The sequence below is a fragment of the Girardinichthys multiradiatus genome, chromosome 18, assembly GCF_021462225.1.
Source record: "Girardinichthys multiradiatus isolate DD_20200921_A chromosome 18, DD_fGirMul_XY1, whole genome shotgun sequence".
NCBI classification, from domain to species: domain Eukaryota; kingdom Metazoa; phylum Chordata; class Actinopteri; order Cyprinodontiformes; family Goodeidae; genus Girardinichthys; species Girardinichthys multiradiatus.
The window spans coordinates 46,447,815-46,465,671 of record NC_061810.1 but is presented as its reverse complement, the minus strand read 5'-3'; the positions used below and the strand labels follow the sequence as shown (position 1 = coordinate 46,465,671).

The 17,857-nt window shown below is 39.0% G+C and overlaps 1 protein-coding gene across 4 annotated transcripts in view; it reads right to left on the bottom strand.

Moving 5' to 3' along the window:
• nova2 (NOVA alternative splicing regulator 2) overlaps nt 1–17,857 on the bottom strand; it is a 95,636-nt gene that overhangs the window by 17,550 nt on the left and 60,229 nt on the right. For all 4 annotated transcript variants that reach the window (XM_047392347.1, XM_047392345.1, XM_047392344.1 and 1 more), the window contains one exon: nt 13,274–13,440. In XM_047392347.1, the coding sequence (XP_047248303.1) occupies nt 13,274–13,440 (167 nt within the window). The remainder of the gene's footprint in view (nt 1–13,273; nt 13,441–17,857) is intronic.

The window sequence follows — 17,857 nt, the reverse complement described above, 5'->3', positions numbered from 1 at the left end:
TGCAGCATCCTACAGAAGTGACTTTTTCCTGTTTTTTGCAGCTCGGATTTATGTTTTTGTTTCTTTTCGTCATATTTTCACTACTTTTGTGTCGAAATTTGCCTTTCTTGTTTACATTTGTGGGAGAAACCTTTCTGTAGAGAGTATGAGGTGGGTATTTGGCTTCCATCCAGCTGCTGACGAGAACTTCCTGTTTCTTCAGCTGTTTGACTGAGGTCATAGGTCAAAGTCAATCTCCTATGCATGAATCCACTCAGGCACACTTTGCGAAGGAGCAGAGAGGAGAAGTGTTGACTTCAGCAGGGATGTAGGCTTTAGCAGATAAGTCCGAATCAATGTTGAGGGCAAAGCGGGGGAGATGTGAGTTTGGAACTTGGAAGAGGTTCAGATTTGGGGTGTTGGATGCTTATGAAGGTCTACAACTGCCAAACGGATTAAATCCAGATCCAGATTATTTCTATATTGCAAATAAATATAATTTTAATACGAGGCACTGAAAATTAGGAAATCTTTAAGCATTTTTTTTATTTGTTTAACCTTTACATTTTCACATCTGAGTGTTTAGGAACTTCCAATGTTTTCCAGGGTTTAAAATGATGTGACACAACTGGACCTGTTGTTTTAGCCACTGGCTGCTATTGAATAAGGATCTATGTTTATTATAGCATGCACAGTGAGAAGAACGATACCGGGGATGAAAAGCTCTCTAGATACCACCTACATTCTAGCTAATTTAGGCTTTTATCTGGAACTGAATGCTTTGGTCAAATGAGACTAAGACTGTAGAGTACGGTAGTGGATCTATCATTCTGTGGCCCTTTTTCTCCTTGAACCTTAGAGTGCATGTCATAATGGACTTTTTAAGGTACTAGGACATTTTGAATTAAAACTCTTGGGAGCCAGAAAATGTTAACAGGTTGACATTGGGGTCTTACAGGAGAATAACGATCTTCCTGGAAGACATACAAGATACCTAAATGTTGAGTGCCTTGTTGCTGAAAAGCACTATATAATTAAACTTGACTTGACTTGACTTAAATCCTCTGGAAAACCTGTGGACTGAGCTGAACAGAAGAACAATTATGAGAAGACCCAGGACTCTGGATGATGTGGAAAGGAATGTTCAAAGATCCTCGTCTCTGTATGCTTCAACCAGGTCAAATGTTACAGGACCAGCCTGTCAAACTGCTGTCCTATTAGAAAAAGAAGCTTGTATAACAGCAGGGCACCAGTAAATGTTGCATGGTGAGTTTGGAAAAAATAATGCTTCCTTAATATGAGATTTATTTGTGATCAAGTTGAAAATTGGATTTTTCTTACATTTTCAGTTTGAGATTATGTGGCCACAAATAATAAGAGTAAGGATTTTAAAAGGTTTTTAATGAGGGAAATCAAAATAATTATGCATCAAAACAGGGTATTAATAGTATTGTTTGAGTTTCCTTCTTGGAAATAAAAAGACAATTTGCTTCCAAAACCATCTAAATCGCCTTATAGTAGTTGATTACAGCTCACTCTAAACCTGATATTGGTAACCTCCTCCATAAAAGATTGTGGATTAGTCATTTTTAGACCTGCCATGTTGATAATGATGATCCATATTCTCATCCCAGCTTTGTGTCGCGTTCCGTCCAGGTCACACAGCTCCGGATGTCGTCTCCGGATGCTAACGCAAACACACGGCCAAGGGCGAGGCAGACATACTGCACATGAATCTGTGGCTTTACTTGTACTTTTGTACAAACCTGTGCACTGCACAGTGACAGCTAGGCAAACAATGTCTGCATGTTGTCTGTTATCTCTGCACACAACAACATGAACATAGAGAGCGACTGGAGGACGGCAGAGCAACTGTTGAGGCTCTTGGAGGTTGAACTTTGAAGTCTTAAGCAGGGGAGTTTAGCTTAATCTGCCTCCCACTGATCCACAGGCTTAGTCGCCTCTCTCTCTCCCCACTTCTTCTCTACCTTGCTCACTCTCTATCTCCCCCCTCTTCACTGTGTTGTCCTTCATATTCCATCAACCAGGAGGACAGAGATCCCCCCAGCCCCCAAAACAAAGCTAAAAATAAAAGGATGACAGAGGAGACAGGCTACAATGACAGACTGCGACAGAACATAGTTCTTTTTCTTTGACACGAGTAAATAGATACACATATAAACGTCTGCTCATGTATTCTCAGCGTTTGTCCTCTTGAGGCCTAGCAATTGATTTCTGTTCCCTCTGGTGGACATTAGTTTGAGACCTCTTAGCAATTTGTAGAATTAATTAAAATCTGAAGTGAAGAGACCAAAAATAAATGTTAAAACGTTGGACATTACACTAAACTCTGGTTGCTTGAAAGGAGATCAGGATGAATGACTCAAGACTTTTGCACAGTACTGTTAGTGATTCAGTATTTACTTTTTTTTGAAAATAATTACATTTTCTTAAAAATAATGATAGTATGAGCCTTAATTTACAAATATTTGTCCCTTTCTGTCATACGGTCACAAAAGTAAACGTGGAGTTTATTAAATTATTTTACTCAAAATGTGTGTTCTGATCCGATGAAACTAAGGTTGAGATAAAATAAAGGATGAACATTTGGAAATAGCACCTCATGTTTAGTATGGTGGAGGATCTGTGATGCTGTGGGCCGGTTTCTCTTCCTCAGTAACAAAGAAATCTTGATATGGTTCTTAGAATCATGAACTTTTTGAAATACCATGAATTTTAAAATAATTGACCTCAGATCTCTGTCAGAAAACTAAAAAAGAGTCGTCACTGGTTCATTATCAGGATAACGGTCCAAGTTATGGTCATACCAAGACTAATAATGGTTCTTCCAAGACTATCTCAGTCTGCAGAGCTAAATCCTACAGAAAAACTGTGGGGTGAGCTGAAGAGAAGAGAGGATCCAGGTCTCTAGGTGATCTAGATTGTCTAGAGGAAGGTAATGTATGCTCAGAAGATTATGAGCTGTTCTATAGACTATAACTGCAAAACAATTATTATTTGTTTTAATTTTTTACATATTTTCACCGGGGGTGCCATTAAATGAGCAAATTTCCATTTCCCTTCTTTACTGTGGAAACCCACATGTTCAGTATAAAAGGCCTTTAATAGTGATCCTGAATTAACTAACTTCAGAGAAATTCGCTGGATAAAAGCAATAGAGTTCGTAGAAGACTATATTTCATGAGGGATAAATAAAGGAATATTTTTGTCATGCTTGTTTTTATTACTTTCCTTTAGGGTGTACGCATTAATTAAACCATGTTTTTACCCTACTGCACAAATTAAAAATGTTGAAGTTTGCTGTTTTTGGGTCTACTTTTGTATAAAAGCAAAAAAAGATGAACACTGCAATGCAAAAAGTGCTGTAAACATTCACAGATAATAGAAAAAACGAGTAAAAGTATCTGGACAATATAAAATTAAATTTGGATTCTTCCGAGTTCTTCTTTCTTCTTTCTGTTTCCTTAATGGTTGCATTGCTCAGGACTGCAAACCAAAACCAGTCAGTGCCTCTTAAGGTATCACTGCATTAACCATATTAACATCTGGAGTTTGACTAGGCCATTGAAACCCCATGCTTATTTTCTTTTACAGCCATTCTGCTGCAGGTTTGCTGCTGTGTTTGGGATCTTTGTCTTGCTGATGACCCAGTTTGGGGCAAGCTTTAGCTGTCGAACAGATGACCTCACCTTTTACTCTTAAATACTTTGGTTGAAAGAAGAGTTCATGGTTGACTCAATGACTGAAAGGAGCCCAGGTGCTGTGGCTGGCAAAACAAGCCCAAATCATCAACCCTCCACCACCATGCTTCACAGTTGAGTTGACTTAACTGTTTATCAATGCTGTGTTTGTTTCTTTCCAACATGGCCCTATGCATTATGGCCCAATATTTTTTAGGTTTCTCTGAGTAGCATGTCTTGACCAGTGGGTGAATGTTCTGGGATGTCTAAATAACAGCTATCTTAAATGTTTTCCACTTGTAAATAATCTTGTAGAATGATGGGCTTTAAATTATTTGGAATTGGCGTTCATAACCTTTTCCAGATTGATAGGCTTCTACGTTTCTCGAAGGTCATTGTTGATATCTTTCCACCTTGGCATTGTGTTAACCTGTCACCTGAATGCTTCAAACCGACAAACTTCTAAAACTCCTGATTTACAGAGATGGTCTAACAGAAGATGATCAATTTATCAACTGGACTTAATGAACTGCACCCGGCTACTGCTTTCCCTCTTAAATCCTATGGAAGCAGAAAGAGTGCATTTAGATTTTCCATGAATGCATAATCTGAAAAGAAAGGCTAAAAGGAAGTAAAATGGAACAAATGACATCAAAACTGCACTGCAATTCCTGCTTGAGTCTGAGGCTCATATGTGTCCACAGTGCTATGAAATGTGAGTTACTGCAGCCATAATAAAATGCAGAAACTCAGTCCTCTCTGTTGCTGAAGAAAAGTGGCACGTGGAGATAGAGAGTGAGTGCCGTTTTGCTGACTGAGCTTTCAGGCAGAGGTTGTAAATTTCAGGAGTGATAAAATTGAATATGTAGTATTATGAAATTACACATATGCAATGATTTCATACATGTCTTTTTCTTGAATATGAACATCTTACTGACTACAACAAGCAGCATAAAATGGATGGAAATATGTAGCCATCCTAGCATAGCTCATCTATTCCTATATTTTGTGTTTTGGCCTCCGCCATCAGGTCTTTAAAAGCAGGAGTAATAACAATAATAACTAAGTAACTGATAAGTTAAAAAACTGAACATATTTCAACAGTTTCACAAAAAAAATCAAAAGCTGAAATAATAGCCCTCTAAAGACGCTAAGCTGCTGTACAGTTCAGCACTGATAATTTTACGAATGTTGTCTGAATGACATTTCACTCAAAATGAGCCCTATTCTACTTTCCCAAAATGAATGTCAAACTTCCTGTGTAGGGCAGCAATAACAGGAAGCAGGAAACAGGTGTTCATGCAAAAGGTGAAAGGTTAAAGGAAATGACCACAGGAAGAGACTGGATATAAGCAAATTAAAGTTAAATAAAGTCAAAGTGCTGCTGCAGTTTTCAGTCTGAACAAAAGATCACAGGGGCTAAAAGAATCCCCAGAGTAAGACCACAATGAACCCCCAGACGGTTTACAACTGATCCCAAGATGCTTGCAACCCTCAAGTCTGGAACCAGGCTACACCAATGACAACGGAGATGGTTTCACTCTCCGAACGAACATGATGGTTCTGTCAGTTGTTGGTGTTTCTATGTGAACAGATCGCCGAGGTCTGCAGAGAGCTTTTAACCTTTATACAACGATCACTTATATTAGGGATTAGTTTTAAGGACTGACCTCACAGGCTTTTTTTGCCTACCGATTTTGCTTGTAACACACAGGAAATTTGTATTTTTTTAAAGCAGCAGATCCTCATGCAGCCTTGTGGAAATAGAAGCTTTGTTCCACGGTGCTTAACACAAAGGCTTTAAAACTGAGATAAAAAAAATCCAGGACTTTGGGATAATCATCTTTTCCCACCGTGCTGCTTTACGTATTTATTTAGTAATGATTTAAATGATGGTTGCCTTCCAAACACTATGTTTGTTTTGGTACTTTTGACCGCGGTGAAGTTAGTTTTAGGAAGGATTCCTGCTCTGCGGATTTAGCGAGGTCTTTCTCCCGTTTGGTCCGATGCAGCCAGTCTGATTATGGGGAGCTGCCTTCTGCCTTAATGTGCATCTGAACAGCTGATTTTATGTGCAATTGGCTATTTTAGGATGTTATTAAATACAGCGACCCTACGTACGTGTAATTCAGAAAGCTGATGTGTCCTTTTTATTTTCAGACATGGTTCATGCAAATTTGTAAATAGTAAAATTATATTTGGGATTGACCCGCTCCGGCCGTTGTGGTCCTTATTATTATTGTAGTCGCTCTTGAGTTTTTTTTAATCTTTTCCCTGCACTACCTCTTGGAAAACAATCTCATTGCTCCTGGTCCCGTGGCCAATCAGTGAAAAGCAGTCTGTTCACGTCACATGTAGTTCCTACTCAGCCCAGGTTGTAGGGACCAAAATCTAGGTACCGGTATGGAAAAAACAGTAATGGAAATGTTTGCAAAGCAGGCCGAGTGGAGTGGAGCCGGTGGATACGGAATAAATGTCCTAAAGAAAAATACACTAAGATTCTGAAACTAACAAAAGCAAAAAACCAATAATAAAAACAGATTCAAAGGAAACATATTTTGCTCATCATTCTGGTGCCTGGCAGCTTACCCTCTGTCCACGTTGATATGCATACTGCACTCCCAAAGTGTCCTGGAAGCAGTTTTGTTCTTAAATATGTCTTAACTAAGGTCTTGTATTATTTTCTCACTTGTTCTAAGAGGCTCCTTTTGTTTATTGCGTTTCATTTTATTATATTTTTAAAAATCCATGTCCAGCCTTGATGTTTTAAGTATTTTAGGCAAATGGTTTTTCTATGTATGCTTGTGTTGATGGTATTGACATATGTATATATTTAAATGGATGCTGGTCTTTCTTGTCGGCAAGACAAATCTACCTAAGAGTATTAAAGAGGTCACATTACCTCATCCACATGTAAGCGGAGGTTTTGTTGGGACCAATGTTTTAACTTGTTTGTGGCCTCTGTCCACACGACTTGGTGGCCTACTTTTGTTTCTGTAGCAGGAACCTCAACAAATCTTTCTAGCGTTGTCCTGACTTCTAAACTTAAGATTCATAAAAGGAAACGATAATAGTCACAAATGTTTGGCAGAATATTTAACCTAGCATTTCTATTGCCATGCTCTGGAGTTTCTTCTTTTGATTTCTTTAAGTTGTGAAACATATTCAGGTCATCTATTGGTGCTACGTTCTCTCTGCAGATTCCTTTCTTTGAGTAGGTTCCTCTTCTTAGATGTCACAGCCTGTGAGAAGCAGCCGTTTGGATTTTTCTTGCTGTAGTAGACAGCAGGGCTGTTTCTTATTGGAACAAAGCTGATAGTAGCCACAATACCTTTGTGTTTTAGAAACCTTAATTTTTTGGGGAATATGCAGCAATTCATACCCTCCTCTGAGTCGATTTATACCCACTTTGACAAGAGAGGATTTAAAGTAATGTATTCATAGTCTACTGTAAGTACATGTAATAATGAGAGTTCAACAAGTGATGTGGACAGTCAAGAGGTTGGTAAGATCACGCTAATTCTGGATTGATAAGAGGTCGTGATCTCAACAATCTCACCACGATCAGTGGAAATAGGGTGTAATAAGTTTTCATCAATTATTTTACTGTTAAATTTAGATATACGTTAGACTTCTACCCAATTAACCTTAACAGTCCAAAAACATGACCGTTAGGTTAATTGGTCTCTCTAAATTGTCCTTAGGTGTGAATGAGTGTGTGTGTTGTTATTTGTCCTGTGTGTCTCTGTGTTGCACTGCGATGGACCGACGACCTGTCCAGGGTGTGACCTGCCTCTCGGCCAGACACTGCTGGAGATGGGTACCAGCTTCCCCACGACCCACTATGGAATAAGCGGGATAGAAGATGAATGAATGAGACTTAAGCATTCTAAGAATCATTTATTTCCAAATAAATGACAATACTTCAGACTAAATTGTTCCTGTGAAGTATTTGTTTCTAGGTGTGAAATGGCAGCAGGAAAAGATAACGAACTGATCTGCTTATTTCCTCTGTCTACTGTTTTTACATTTCTGATCTGGATTTCTTTCCAGATCAGAATCTTCAGTATTTTCGCCTTCCTCTTCCTCCTTCCAGAGTTTTGGGTCCGCTACAACACTTTGCTTGATACCAAAGAGCATTAGCATCATAGACTACTGAAGACAGCATAGAATGCACATATACTTAAAATTTCATTACACAAGCTTTAAAACATTTCCTCACAATGTGGAGAAAGAATTTTAAGGAATGCTTAAATCTAAATGATTTGTTTACATTTTGTACACTGAGTTGTATGACTATGTAAAATATTGAAATTATTTTTTTATGAATGTAGTTTGGTGCAAACTTTAAACAATAAAAGTAATGCTGTCCTCCCATAAAACTGTCTCCTCATTATTTCATCTCCGACCGCTTCATAGCCACCAAAGGAATTCGTTCAGCTCATAAATCATCCCCTGCCCTGTTACTTGAAGCGTGGCGTATCGTCTGTTGGTGTCGTTGCTGCTCAGTTTTTCTCTCTATCAGCAGCTGCTTCTTCCAGTGAAGCCTGCCGTCACTCTGCAGCTGTCGGCTAACAAGAGTTCAGCTCGGCGTTAAGCTTTCAGCCACCCACTCTCCTCCGCTTTCCCACTCTGTTTGTCCTCTACCCATCTATCTTTATGTCACCGTCTCTAACACTTTGTTTTTATTCCCAAACTATTGTTCTCCCTTTTTTCTCAGCACACACACACACACACACACACACACACACACACACACACACACTCCTGTTATCTTTTGTCTCTCTGCTCCAGTTTCCCCCCCTGACAGTCCGGTGAGTTGACTAGAGATTCCTGCACCACATGCCACAACAGCCGCTGTCTGTACAAGAAGAACGAGAAGACGACATTTTATCCACAACTGAAACATTAGACAATCAGAGGTCCACACTGCAGCGGGCACAGATTCTTCTTTCAGATGAACACATGTCAAACCAGGGTTGGAATATCGGCATGGATGTTTGCTTCTAAGATCCATTCATCAGATCAAAGCTAAGCTGCATTGTCGAGAGGACTTGGAAAAAAAAAAGTCTGGCAAAGTGTGATAAATCTGTGCAGGAAAGTTTGTTACGCTGTGAAGTTACTCATCCATGCACTGTTTCTAATTCACCAGAACTTAGAAAAACATTTTCCAATGCAGTAATATCTTTGTATTACTCAGTGTTGGAGCTCCTACAGACTTTTATCCTAGCTATGCACAAAGTATGTCATTTATTTTAATGCTTGAGGTACTTATGTCCGATAATCTTGGAAAACCTCAGTGTCCGGCAGCGTTTAAGAGGTTATTTTGGTGTGGGTGTTTCTTTCTCAGTGTGCATCTGTGTCATCAGATGCTGCACAAACCCATTTAGTTGCCTCTCTGACATGGTATAAATAGCCTTAAGAGCAACAGGGGGATTCGCCTTCTATTATAAGAGTCTAAATATCAGCAGCTATTAGCTTGCCTGTCTCCCTGCGGCTTCTCCAATCATCCAGAACTGGATTACTCAGCTGCCAGTCGGCCTCGGGCTCCAACACTTGGGGTTTATACGCAACATGAAAATAATGTTTACACATTCTGTAAAGAAACTATTTTATAATGATTCAACTTGAACCCAGGGTGCAGTGAACCACAGGTCAAACCGGTGGTAACAAAATCCGCCCACCAGCACTAAAGCACACTAATTAACACATCATTTCTCATTTGTGTAACCTGTGCAAACACCCTGCAAATCGTGTACTGCAATATTTTTATGCTCAGAAGACAGATTTCCTGTAATCATCAGCTGTTGCTTAGAAACAGGAGGCAGAGTTTGGTTTGGAAAAGCACAAATGACCCTCGAAGAGCCCTGGCCTCGGTCCTGACCTCCAACTACCTGCCTGGCCTTCGCCCTCGACGTCAGAAACAAACTCACCAAACGTCTTTGTAATTACACTCAGCTGTGCATGAACCTAATGTCACACACATTATAATGCCCCTTGAGACATAAACCTGCTTTTTTACTAACCTTACAGGCTGCAAAGATCCGCTAGAAGATAAAAGCAACCTCCCTGCTTCCTTTTTCTCTAACCATTAAATGTAAATATAATGTTCTTACATTCGAAGCCATGATAAAAAACTGCCTGGCATGAAAACTCACTTTAGTAGGCCCAGAGTGCTTTTCCGGGATCCACAGCATCAATTTCAGAAAATCTGGCAGCTTGTTAAACACTCACCAGTCAGAGACCAGAACCCAGAACAGTGATGACTGGACCAATGCCGTGCAGCAAAAAAAGCTTTCAGTATAAAAAATACGACAATATTCTTTCACAGCAGAATCCTGCTACGTTCTATAAAGCCTGGAGGAACTGTGGAAACTAAATGTGTGTGTTTGCATCCCGAAAAATTAAGCCTGCATCAAAATGTCTTCATAGCTGCAACTTTGGATCATTCATCCTAGCAGTCGATGGCGACTGTGGCTCAGTGGGAAGAGTAGTCGTCTTGGAATCCAAGAGTTTGATTTCAACTTCCTCCTGTCACATGCTGATGTGCCCCTGGGCAAGGCACTTAACCTCAAGTTGCCTACTGATCTGTGTATCAGTGTATGCATGCGTGTGTTGGTGAGTGCGACTGGGTGAATGTGGCTCTAGTGTAAAGCGCTTTGACTGGTCAAAATGACTGGAAAGCACCATATAAATTCAGTCCATTGACCATTAATGTGCGTACGAGTCTTTTTATGTGTTTTTGCAGCCAGAGAGGAATAACACGATTTTCTCTCCTCCATTTACATCATGTGTCAAACGGAGACATTAGATGCACAGGGGAGAAATCTTCATCTCTGAATCTGAGAAAAAGTAACCAGCATGCAGCACTTCTCTTTACTTAATTTACTCTCATTGTCACAAATGACAGTTAAAGATAACAATGAAATTTGGTGGAGCATCATACAACTCCAAAGTGCTAGTGGTGCAAAATATATAAATAAATATAACTTTATAAGGGTCTAGTAATCAGTGTGGACACAGGTGGTAATACAGTATCTAAGGGCTAAATCATGAAGAGAGAATTATTGTAAATCATTTACACAGACCAGGATCATAATCAGAGGCCACACTAATTGTCCTTAATAAAATGGCTGCTAAAGGCACTCAGCCTGAGGATGAGGGATAAGAAATGAACCACAATGCAAAGTTTTGTCTCTATGAAAATGGGTACGTTAGTAGTGGTGGCGGATAATGCAATGAATGTGTTACAAATGTCCCCTAAATGCAACAAAAAGTCTCTTTTCTATTAATTAAACAGTTTCCAAAGACTGCAAAAGAAATAATCTTACTTTAACTGTAATTAAACTAAAATTAAAGACAGCTGGGATTTTAACCAAACTGAATAATTTCATTTTCTATATGTTTGTTTCTGAGATTTCAAGTATAGTACTGTTAAGTCCAAAATGATTCATACCCCTGGCTGATCTAAAGTCTTATTTTAGTTTTACCTAGAAGTAGTATTACAGTTCTAGAATGGCCTAGTCAAAGTCCTGAAACTGTGGAAGGGTTTAAAGAAGAGGGTGATGGCAAGGAGGGCTTCCAATCTCAAACACTTGGAGATCATCATTAAAAATAAATCTTTAAAATATGACTGCATAAAAACGTAAAACGCTGCTCAGTTATTATAACGAAGGTTTGATGTTTCCATTGATTATTGGAAAGAGTATAAATAATTATCAACTTGCCATTTTTTTAAATAAAATATAAATACAAACAGATAAACTGAACATTTATTTTCATTGTTTAATTATGTTTAGAGATTGTCATTTCTTCTGATTTTCTTCATTAATTATGTCTGAGTTTGAACCACTTAAGGCCTTCCAATAAAACATAATTGTAAACCCTAATAGACATGAACCTTTGGATTTGCACAGAAACTGTCACCTAAGGGATTATTTTCCTGGAACAATTTTCAGATATGTAATTTTGCTGATTGATGATTAATATTTGGAGTTTAGTTAAACACCAAGCTTAAAGTAAGGCATTAAATTGTAAAACAATGTGATGAATCATCCATCTATTTCCCACCTACAGTAATCTTGTCAGAGCCGGGGCAAGGCAGCGATCCAGAGGTTAGCAGCTGAGAGGCGGGGTACACACAGGACTGGGTACCCCATCACAGGGTACACACAGGACAAACAACCATGCATGCACACACACACACACACACACACACTCATACCTACAGAGCTACAGCACCAAGGTAAACTAACAGTCATATTTTTGGACACTGTAATTTGGAGCTGAAGAAAACCAGCTCATGCATTGTGACCTTCTTTCTGCAAGAACCCATGACAAATCATTTTACAGGAAAATTCCACCGCACTAATAATAAAGGCGACCAGATGGAAAGTTAATTATATTAGACATGAAGTAATGAGAATATTATGTAAATATAAGTATTCAGTTCACCCAATGTTTACCACATAAAAAATCCCTACAAAAAACAAAAAACAAATATATATATATATATATATATATATATATATATATATATATGACCTGGAGATGTACTATTGATTTATGAATTATAGATGTAAGATCCTGGTAGTTATTTCCAGATAGAAGCTTCTGTCAGTCCCAGTTTTAATGTCATAATTTTGCATAAATATAAAGCACACTCAACATTGACAGTCCTGCATTCAGAAATAATAACTCATCCATCTCATACTTCATCTGAGCTGCTTTGTGTGAAGGAGAGTAATCCAAACACTTGGTCCCACTTCCTCCTCTGGTGTGGAACTGTTTCCTGCAGGATGTTCAGGTTTCTGGCCTAGCGTGTCTGTGTGCCTGTGTGTGTCAGCCTGCAGTTCATGCGACACTTACAGTTTACATGTTCACACCTCTGACACAACATCCTGTCCGACTGAATCTCATCTCCCTACTTGCAGTCTATCTCCTTTTTTCTCCTTTTCTCTTATTTCTCCTTCCTTCATGTCCCTTCATTTATTTCAGCATCTTTCCCATAATTATATTCTTACAAATCTGCTTGCAATCATGGATTTTATGTGTTCCTCATTAAGTGTTCCTATGACAGAATGCATTTTTAGTGACAGAAACATGGAGCAAACACACCTACGTCACTGTTCCTGTGTTGCCTCTCAGGGTTTATGGTAAAACATTTAAGAGGGCTCCTAAAAGCCCCTCATAAAACTGTGAGAATATAATTTTTCAATTAAAAGCTGTTCATCTCAAAACCTACTGCAGAAAATGAGTCATGGGCCAGGAAAAGGGTTTCTTGATATTAGCGTTAGAATATGTATGTGTATTCTGCATACACATTCTGTATACACAATTGTATAATGAGGTTGATGTGAATGATTAACTTCTTACCCTTGTGCACAATGCAACAGGAGTGCACAAGGTACTGACTTTACTGTGAATATCGGACACTTATCAGTCGCACTAGTCTTTGGTTTAACAGAAATTTGCTTATACATTATTTTTTACACTAAAAACCTGCAGGTTTTCATAAAAAAAAACCAAACTCCACCCATCCTCAGACATCATCCCCCTGTTGCTATAAACGCAGACAAACAGAACAGACGGACCTGTTTGACGCGGTCCGGGTTGACGGTGGTCTGAGGCTGCAGGATGCTGACCGGTTCTGTCTTCTGGGTGCTCTGAGGCATCTCCCTCACCTTCTCAGCGATGAAGTCATGGACACCGTTCAGCGCCTCCACTGTCCCCTGGATCAGACACACCCGCTCTGTCGTGCCTGCAAACACAAGCACGCACAGCCGGGTCAGGAAAGGCAACAGCACGGTTCAGGAAAAAAGGTTCAGGCAACAAGCAGTGAAAAACACGACACAGGTTGAAATGCAAATATCTAAATAAGTTCAAGTCTCCTTCTTCATTCAGGAACATCTCTAAACACATGGAAAAAGATACCAAACTACTTTATTTAAGGTCAACTACTCCAGACAATCACGTTGTATTACAAAGTTTTACTAAAAGTTAAGGCAGATCTTGGTTTTAATGTAGTTTCCACAAATTATAAGGATGTTAAAAAGATTACAATAATTTTCTTACAACTTTAAAACCAGCGGCAGGCATCCGACACCCTTTGCTATGAACTGTTGTCTTCCCCTCAGGGCATTGCTTGTCTGTAGGATTTAGGTCTTGGGGCTGAGAAAGCCATGGAAAAAGGTTGATTTTATGTCTGGTGCGATATTTCCTTGTTGATTTGGCCAAATGTTTTGCGGCTCATGTCCTGGTATCTCATGATGCCTTGCACTATAACAAGTTTCCTAGAGTCTTTTGAAGTAAAAGAAAGCCCACAGCATCATAGATCCTCCACTAGACTTAGCCATGGGCATGAAGTTTTATTATGCAGATATTGCTGCTGAAAAAGTTAACTATATTCTCACTTGACCAAAGCACATAGTTTTAGTTAAAAATGTAGAATTTATTAATGTCTGCATGTTTATGTCTGGTATGGTTAGACAGAAAATGCTTTCTCCTGGGATATCTCCTAAACAATTAGCTAGAGTGTAAATATCACCTTATAGTTGTTAAGGAGATTTAATGAACCTCTGTACCATACCATTCCCTTTGCTGCACAGCATGTCTTCTTTGTTATAGTCCTATTTTGTTGTTTTTTTTGAGAATTTTGATTATTGGTCTGAATGTAGGTCTATGCAAATATTAGGCATTTTGACATTTCTTTCTGATTTATAAATGAACACATTCTCTTATATTATCTCGTCGTTCTCATTTTGAATACCTAAGTGAAATCGGCACCTTTGTCACTTTATTTTACTATTCCAGGGCGACACAAAGTCACGATTACTAATTTAAAGTGGTGCAAAAGATTTTGCAACCTTTCTGAAGTGCAATTTGTTAAATGATTTTAATTAAAAGTACTGATAAATAAAGGTGTGCCTCTCTGACGTTGCAAAAAAGTTGAATTCATTGCAAATCTTTACCAGGGGTGCCCAAGACTGTGGAGGAAGCTGTAACTGGAAACCAACAAATGCTGGATGCTGTAAAAATGGCTGCTGACAACAAGAATCTAGGACAAAGCAAAGCTTCTTAGTCCAACTCAACAATGCTGAAAATCTCTCATCATTTATTGTCTCTAGTTTCTTTCTAGTTCATTGTTTATTCCTTATTTTTGCTCATGGATTCCCTCCACCACCCTTTCATCTCCTGTATTTTTGTTCTTGTCCATCTCTCTCCATCCTTTTCCCCTTGACTGCAGTATTTAGAAGGCTCTGGTCTTATCACAGCCCAGCAGCGTGTCAGTTCACACTTCCTGTCTCCTCCCCTTTCTCCCTCCGCACAGTTGGACCTGCTCGGTTTGGCCCGGTTCAGCCCTCCATGGCTCTGACTGGAGCAGACGGATTGAAATGGCTCTGTTTGTACAAGAGGAGGGGTTGGGAACTCATTATTTGGTACTGTAAGAGGAATCTGAAGAGCAAAATGGCAACTATTGCTGATGGAGAAACAAAACAATCAGGACGGTGAAGTTTAGGAAGGGGGTGGAGGGTTTTAAAGAGGGTTGTTTGTGAGAATAAAAGCTAAAAATAAGGCAGAGCGTTTGTCATTTGCAGATTTTACTAACCTTTTCATGTTAAATCTTTTTACAAAGCATTATAACATTATATCGTTGTTCCTGTGCATTCCTATTTTTATCTGCTGGTGACAAACCAGATCTCTTGATAGTGGCTGAAAGCCTCCATTCGGTCGAGTCAGTCTGATGAGAAGCTTAAAACCCGCTAGCTAAACTTGGTTTAGTTGTCAGACGAAGACATTGGTTGCTACTTTCTCTAATTTACTCATCTTTCTTTGGAATCACCCTCACTTAACCATTGAACTGTGTGTGTGTGTGTGTGAGAGAGAGGAGAGAGAGAGAGAGAGAGAGGAGAGAGAGAGAGGAGAGAGAGAGAGAGAGCTCTAATTCTGAAGAAACTGGGCCTCGCCTCTCACTGACAGCTGGTGCCCTCTGGGTAATCTGCTGCTGTCCAATCAGATGCAAGGATTAACAGGCCATTGTCTTGGCATGAGAGAGTTTGTGTGAGTTTGTTTTGTGTGTTGCTGTTTGAGCTTGTGTGTGTGTGTGTCCATGTGTGTGATAATGGTAGGAAAGGCCACTCTGTCACTGAGGATCACACTGGGGCTGCTGTACAGCTGTGCTTTGGCAGCAAAGACCAGTTTCAGCCCATTACCAGATATTTACCCAACGACCCACGAGTTTCCATATCATACAGAACACATTGTCACTTTTAGAAAGAAGAGGTTTATGTATCGTAAATGTATGCAGAGGTGATTAAAACCTCTGTACTGTACACTATCATGGTCTGTTAAGACACCACACTTGGACCAAGAGAAAACCAGAAGTAAAAGATAAATGGTCTTTCTTCTTCTTTTTATAGTCCTAAAATAAAGTAATTTTTTTTACTTCAGTCAGTTTAGATTATTTGAATGCTGAGGAACAGTATGTTTTGGTCCAGGTTTTGGCCTTCAGGTATTTTGTTTCGCCCGGTCATTTATCAGATAGGAAAAGGATCAACAACAATACAAACATGACACTGGTAACACCGAGGGGGAACCAGAGGCAGCAACAACTACTATGAATTTTCATCTTCCACCAATCAAAGTACCAGTTTAGGGGCTGGCATGACAAGCTGCACTAAGTTAAAACACTTATTTATTTTTATGTTTTATTGCTTATTCATTTTTTTCTTTTCTGTTGTATTTCTTGAATTGTTTAATTTATTTATGCCTATGTTTTGTCCTTCAAAGCACACCACTTTTATATATCCATCATTCAGTGTACCTCCAGACCCACATCTTCCCTCCCTGCATTTCACAGCTACAAAATAAAAGTGCAGATATTCTTTTATGGCTTTTCAATGTGCAGCCCAGGTATTGGTCTTTGGCCCTCATCTTACCATGCCTTTAAAACCCCTCTAGAGGCACCTCAGCCCTAAACAGAACTTTAGTTGGATTTTGTTGCTCCTCTTCCTCAATGTCAGTGATTGCTCTCTGTATTTATTAATTTTATATAAGTGTTTTTAGGTATTCTTTCCTCTACTGGCTCTGACATGAAATAACTATTTAAAGGAGATTCAATTTTTGTGTTTTTTTGCAATCCAGCAAACATAATTTAAGCTAATTTTTATTGAAGCTGTAAACTTATTCTGCAAGCTAAAATAACCTTATGGATACCAACCAGGAACTGTGATCAGATTTCTTTGCTGCCTTTTAAATGATAAAAAATGACACCAAAACCCAAATATTCAGAGAGAAAGTAGCCAACCTGACATGGAGCGTTAGGCAGATCTCAAACTTGGCTGTGCTGCAATTATGTTATGTCAATAGGCTTTAATAAAAATTAGGATGATTATGTCTGAGTATAACCTTTTCCTGAAATAAGTCCCCACACACAAACATTTAGTCCTAGACGTATAAATGCCAAAGCAGCGCCAACACAGCAGAGTTTATACATCCCTCAGTGATTTAAAGTGAGCTCAGTTGGCAGTCTGTTCAGTGAGTGCGTAACTGTGAGTCTGTAAGTGCATTTTAGCATTTGCTCTTGTAGAAAAGAATTTCAACTTTGGACATTTTTAACATTTGGAGACTTCTTTTGAGGTTTCAGAAGAAATCTCTTTAATTTGACTCTGATTACTGCATTTCTAAAACCCATTAAGCAAATGGAAAATCATAACAAGTTAAACACTGATAAAATATGCGTCAAACTGTGATATTTATGTGGACAAAGCCAACCTATGCTTTCTCGGTACAGTGGAACTTGATCCAGAGGTGAATGCTTGCAGAGTTTGCTGGGCATGATCCGTTACCAGTAACAATTCAATGTACTGTGACTTATTAACTACCAGTTAAAGTCCCGAAAAAACCCAACAAAAAAAATCATTCAAGACTGTAAGAGCACAAAAGCACAAGTTACAGATAAAATAAGTTCAGGTCAGGAGGATGTAAAGTTTCAGAGAAGAAGCACCTGCAGCTACCAAGGAAAATACTTTATTTGGAGCACATATACCGAACAACTGAATTCCAGTTGATTTGTAAATCTCAACAATCTAGAAAAACACACACACAAGGTTCAGTTACAGGAGTTCTCTGAAGATGATGGGGATTGAAGATGAAGAGCCTGAGCCAGACATGAACTT